Consider the following 6,643-nt stretch of genomic DNA (forward strand, 5'->3'; position numbering starts at 1 on the left):
CCTCCCTCTTAAGTCCTGACGAAGGGTCTCGGCCCGAAACATTGACTGCTCCTTTCCATGGATGCTGTCCGACCTGCTGAGTTTCTGTTGTTCGTTTTGATTTGGCTAGTGATCGTTCCCTTGATCTCATCTGCTTGCATCCCAGGACTAGAGAGAGAAAATTATTGGGATTGCTACTATTGTTTATTATCTATTACTTGCCATCAGATTTATAGGATAGAGTGAGGAGAATGTGAAGACTGGATTACTTAGGGCAATTAGTCAGGGCTTACAAATAGTAAATGATGGACATCCTGGAAAATTTGTGCGAGGATCAAGAGAATGTGTAGGAAGACAACATTTTAAGCTGTGTAACTGTGGAGAAGCCACTGTGGTATTGCTGTGAAGGTACTTATTTGTTATAGTAAAGGATTGCATTACTGACTGAAAATATTTTGTCAAATCCAATTTGTGCAAAATTATTTCTTAGGCTGAGAGGCGTTTCCAGAGCCGTTTAGAAGATTTAAAGGATCGCCTGGAACAGTCTGAATGCACCAACCGCAGCATGCATAATTATGTTCAGTTCCTAAAATCCTCGTATGCCAATGTGTTTGGTGAATCTGCATTAACAAGTTCTCCAGTTTAAATACCATAACCTGTGAGGATGACTGTGATATCGAAAAAAATCATCTTGCTGAATTGTGCTTTTCAGGGAGTACACATATCAAAACTATACAAAAAGAACACTCTGTCAGAGAAATCACCCTGACCCCATTACTCTGTAGTCAGATCGATCTTAAAAGAATTTTCCAAGGACAGTTCCTGACTTGCATGGTGCTAGATCTATGAACCAATCTGGAGCAGGCTAAGTTATCAGTTTATCTGTAACGAAGATGTCAAAAATGTTTTAGAATCCTGTTTCCTGACTGATAAACAGGGATAACAGTATGGTCTGCCTTGTATTTGTTGATTAAGATCTATTCATTTTGATTCACAACATACTTGCACAGAAAAATTGCACATACTTCCTTTCATTGACGAAGTGTGTTTTGTAGCAGCTCCCACAAATATAGTGTGCTGTAGAGGAGGACTAGAACATTGTGAGGTGGAATGTTTCATAATTCTTTGGCCTGTTCTGTAAATGTTCCTCACTCTAACATAATGCTTGGGAATCTTATTATCTGGATCTCTCTGAGCTGCTCCTTTGTCATTTATGTTTCTCCACTCAAACCATTGATTGAATGGCATGCTATCTGATTGGACTATGATTACATTGTCTGTCCTCTTCCACGTCACCAAAACTCAAGTTTTCCTCAGATGTTCTTGCTTCCATTTCTCAATTCTTCATTCTTTATTGAAGCAAATTGAGAAACAAATGTCCTAAAACATTCCTAATTATTGGAATCTAAAATATTCCTGTAATTTTTCTTTAAAAAATGTTAATTTCACAAATGGGTCATGGAGCAATAGGACAGAAAATAACAGCCCCCTTCGGCCCTGCTAGACCAAGCCAAACTGTTATTCTGCTCAGTCTCATCAACCTGCACCTGGACCATAGCCCTTCCATCCATGCACTTCATTGTTCAAAGTAAATTTATTATCAAAGTACATGTATAGCAGCATATACTATCTGTTTTCTTGTGGGCATTCACAGTAAATGCAAAGAAGCACAGTAGAATCAGTGAAAGACTGCGCACAAAGATGGACAAACAGCCAATGTACAAAAGACAAATTGTGCAAATACAGACAGGAAAAAAACCCAAAATTATAATAATAATAAATACATCAGCAATAAATACTGAGAACATGAGTAGCATAGTCCTTGAAAGTGAGTGCACAGGTTGCTGAAACAGTTCAGTGTTAGATCAGTGAAGTTACCTAAATTTCTCATAAATGCTACAATTAAGTCGGTATCCTCCACTTCCACTGGGAGCTCACTCTAAGCAGTGGCAAAGTTTTGCTGTTCTTTGAGCTATGTTATATTTGACCCATGCAGTGCCTCAGCGCCAGTATATTTCATTTTGATAAAAGCACAAAACTAAGGGCCAGACTTTTAAGTCTGCAATTAAGCAATTTCAATTTTTTTTTGATCCATTTGACAGTGCTGAAAAATAATCTACAAAGTATCAGATCGATTCAGCTGTGTTGGATCAAAGCCACAGTCTCTTCCCAGCATATTCTCCAATGCTCTTTCTCTAAATTTTGGTTCTTGACTCTTAAAGGCTGGGCTTGGTATTATGCTCAAATGTTAAATGGGATTTAGCTGAAGCTTTATCGGAACACAAGTCTCTTGTGTGATCCACGTGAGAACTGTACCGTTAATAATGGTGCAGGTTTCCCATGCCAAAATCAGTAACGTTCTCAAAGGCCAATTCAGCAACAAAAGTATCTTTCTTATAGTTTTGCAGCACAGCTTAGGAAATGCTGTTCCTTTTATTAAAAGTCATATTGTTGAATGTTCTAAGTCTTGTTTACACTGAGTGGATTGTTTATTGTGTGCAGTCAAAATAATTGAAGTGAAGAGTGAATTTTTTTTCTCTAGTTATCAGGGAATTAATTTTTCTAAAAAGTCAGCCATTGTGTGACAATTCTTCATTCTCAGCTTAAGTAATATTTCCATCTGAATATCAAGATAAATTTTAAAAGTAGAACTTCAAAGTTCTAAACTTTAATAAGTTATGTTATATAGATAAGATTTTTAAAAATCCATTATTTCTCTCAATTCCAAAAACACTTAATAAGAACCAGTTAGACACTTACATTCTTTTGATAGATGATGGTCTGAATCAAGTGTCAAATTCTCCCTACATATTATTGAGGTATAGCTTTGCAACAGGATTCCCCCTAGTGATATTTCTTTGTTTATTGAGTAAATTACAAAATTATGAAGCAAAATAACATCTGTTAAAAAGAGAAACTAAGACCAATTCATTCTAGTTACTGTCCATGTCATCACTAACAATGTTTTTTTTGGTTGTAAGTCCCTTTTGTAATATTCCAGTTTCTCTTTAAAGAGCATTATTGTGGAGTGGGCTGACTGTTTTCCCTTGTCAGCCTAATTTTACAAGTTTTTAAGTGATTTGCCCTTTCCATTTATAATTTTATAAACCTCTGAGATAATTTGTTAAACCTTTATAGCTAGCAAAGCATATTTTCTCATAAATTGCACCCATTTACAATGGACTGGTATAAGACAGAATTTTATAAATTCAACATGTAAACTGACTTTTTGCCAACAATGGACGTCGTTATGCTCCATTTGATCTTTTTCCTCCTTTCATCTCATTTAACAACCAACAGTAAGTATCTTGTTAAAGGCTAACAAATAGCTATTCTGCTCTTTGATTTCTGACAGTACCTCAAGAGGTGGTAGAAACAGAGGCTCCACAGGCGTAATATTAATTTTACAATATTTGTAGCAAGAACAATTGACCCATTTACCAAAAAATCCCTACTAAACTTTGAGGGATTAAACCACTTTTGGTCCCATGTACTCTGGTGCTTCAGTTAAACATTTTGCTAATCCCTTTTATAAAATAAAAAAATTAAATTTTCAGTGTGAAATATTGCTAAAATTTGTAAATAACACTTTTATACTTGAATGTTTTTAAGTAATTGCAAATGTTTATAATCAGTATCCTATTTTTATATGAATATGTTAATAAAAATGCACATTTGTTTAAAAGTCAATAAATTTGTCATGTGGTGTCTTTTACAATTACACAGATTTTATCTACTTTCTACAGCACACTTCTTGGATGGTGGTAGTTGGTTTGGGCAATGACTTCAAAACTCAGTGCAGGGTTTGACTTAATGTTGAGTCACCTATGGAGAAACAAATTAATGATGATGGGATGACGCCAATAGTCCTAGCAGAAATCCGAAATCAGTATATGCATCTTGCCCAAATGTGAACAGACACTTGTCAACACAGTACACTGACTAGCAGGGTAGCATATGGACAGCATGTAGTATAGCAGTGAGTGTAAGATTGGGGTTCAATTCTCGTCACTGTAAGGAGTTTACACATTCTTAAATACCGTGTGGGTTTCTTCCCATATTCCAAAAGACAGATGGGTTAGGGTTAGAAAGTTGAGGGCGTACTAATTTGGTGCCAGAAGCATAGCGACACTGCGGGCTGTCCCCCACACAACCTCAGACCCTGGTCGTTCACCCAAACAAACTGTATACTTCGTACGTGTGACAAAGCTTATATTATGATCAAACAGGTAACACTGAAGCTGTGTGAACACTTGGAGAATGATGAGTTGATTGTGACTATAATGTGATTTTTTTTCAACAATTTCACAACTCCTACATCTGATACTTCTCCTCTCTCTCCCAGTCCAGAAGATTTGAAGGTTGATGTTAGCCTATCAGCGTGCGATCTCAGTGCCTCTTGAATGAGTAATGCCTTTATGGAAGGAAGGATATCCAGAGGGCACAGCAGCAGAGAAAGAAAAGGCTCTTGGACTGAATGCTCATATGGCTTATTGTCAGGGATTCCTTACTTGCTGTGGATTCTAGATGAAGAATTCTGCAACACACACAAAATGTTGGAGGAGTTCAGCAGGTCAGGCAGCATAAACAGTCGATGTTTTGAGCTGAACTTCGAACATCAGAACTGGAAAGGAAGGGGTGGGGGGGGGGGGGGGGGGGAAATGCCAAAATAAGAAGGTAGAGGGAATGGAAGGAGAGGGCTTTGGACTCCCTTATCAGTAGAAACAGAATGAAAGTCTATCCTATTTGTGTCCCTCATGCTTTTGTAGACCTTTGGTCACTCTCAACCTCCTTTGCTTTAGACAAAAAGCCCCAGCCTATCCAGTCTCTCCTCAGACCTGTGTACAAAGTCAGAAATTTCTGAATTTCTTGTAAATCATTCTACACTTCCTCTAGTTTAATTACATTCTTCTTAAGGGTGTGGTGATCAGAATCCAATGTGCAGTCGAATCCCATTTCAGTTCATGTGTCCTAATGATGCACTCGGGCTGTTTAAGCTTATGCCCACATGCTGATTTTCATCATCGTCTTTTTTTGAGTCTGCTGTACAAATATGTAATTATTCCATCTTGGTGTTGCCCTGCAAAACCATCCTCTGCTGCTTTCATCGCCATTTCTTCCCAAGTACTGATAGGGCTTCATTGGTATGCCAACTCCTCACTGTTTCCCCACCACCTCAGTTGTTGTCCAGTTGCTTCACTACATTCAATCATAGATGACCAGAACACTTTGTTTTCAAACTGAAACGATCAAACATATTCTGTTCGTTTCCTATCTCAGTCAGTTCAAAATGATTCTACCCCCCTTTTGAAGACATGTTGTCTCATTTCTATATATGTTACGTGATTAATCCCCTATTTTGTCTCTTCCTTGTACTTCCCACCTGTGGGGTAATTTTCTGCAACTCTCTAAAGCCCTGTTACTTATCTCTATTTTGCAGTCCTGGCAGAATTCCCTGTTCTGATCCTTTCAAACTTTCAGGGTATCTCCAAGATACTTTGCAGCCAGTGCAAGAATTATGAAGTGTAGATGTGCAAATTAGAGCAAATGCCCAAGTATGTCAATGTGATTAAAGTCCAGATAATCCACGATCTTGGTTGAGATGAAAATTAGTTTAGACAAAGAGGATACATTGCCTTTCATCTCAACAGTGCCATGGGTACTAGAGTACTGTTCAGAAAGCACAATGGACCTTTGTGTAATATGGCTTCTGAAAAAAGGTACAGTTTTCCATCAATCCCAAAATAGTTGTTTCTGCTGAAGTCTTTAAAAAGGAGCCTGAACCACCAAGCTCTGACTTGGAGATGAGAGTGACACAATTCAATGCAAAAAAAAATTAATAAGCTGTCAATCTGAAATAAAAGCGTAAAATATTGGACATGCTCAGTAGGTCAGGCAGCTTCTGTGCAGAGAACCAGTTTATTTCAATAATCAATGATCTTTCATCAGAACATTTTCCAGGAATAGTCACCTCAAAGATCTGCTCATTTCTGTTGCAATTCTGTATATCTTAGCCTCTTCTGGTTTATATCCTGACTCCCAAGGGTCCTCGCAGCACTGAACGAAGGGCCAGGATAATTGCACTTTTTATTATAACTTGTGTTACGTACCCGTGGGTAACTTGTACTTGTCACGTGACAGTGGTGTTGAAGCTATACTGGACTTAAGGTAGTGGTCTTATGATGGAGGAGTGATGTCATTTTCCTGCCAGTAGAGATCATGTGACAGGTTTTTTTTTTACAGGGTATAAAAGGAGGAACCCTCCCTGTGAGGAGGGGCAGTTCATGGCTGGATTTGCCATTTTGACTCTATGCCACTGCGTGGTCCAATATTATGACGCAATTTTATTGTTGCTGAATCTGTAACAGTTGCCAGGGTCTCTTTGCATGCTCTCTCGACAATCTCCTCTAAACTTTAACCCAGCTTCCACATTCATTTTTGACATGATTTATTATGGACATTGGTGTTAGGTCCTTCATCTGTCAAATGCACACTCTGGAAATTTCCAGATAACCTCTGTTTGGGAGTACTTACATATTTAAAACTTTCTTTATAAAGGTTCAGATCATTCAGCACTGATCTCTACACCATCCTCCATAAAGTCCTGCCTTTGTGCCTGTTTCTACTGAGTATCACATCAGGAGAACTGAAAATACTTAGATGG

The 6,643-nt window shown here is 38.0% G+C and overlaps 1 protein-coding gene across 4 annotated transcripts in view; it reads left to right on the forward strand.

Moving 5' to 3' along the window:
• odf2a (outer dense fiber of sperm tails 2a) overlaps positions 1–3,672 on the forward strand; it is a 48,847-nt gene extending 45,175 nt beyond the window's left edge. For all 4 annotated transcript variants that reach the window (XM_059994116.1, XM_059994119.1, XM_059994117.1 and 1 more), the window contains one exon: positions 470–3,672. In XM_059994116.1, coding sequence (XP_059850099.1) covers positions 470–625 — 156 coding nt within the window. In that variant the 3' untranslated portion in view covers positions 626–3,672. The remainder of the gene's footprint in view (positions 1–469) is intronic.
• Positions 3,673–6,643: the final 2,971 nt, after the last annotated feature.

The sequence above is a fragment of the Hypanus sabinus genome, chromosome 18, assembly GCF_030144855.1.
Source record: "Hypanus sabinus isolate sHypSab1 chromosome 18, sHypSab1.hap1, whole genome shotgun sequence".
Classification (NCBI taxonomy): Eukaryota; Metazoa; Chordata; class Chondrichthyes; order Myliobatiformes; family Dasyatidae; genus Hypanus; species Hypanus sabinus.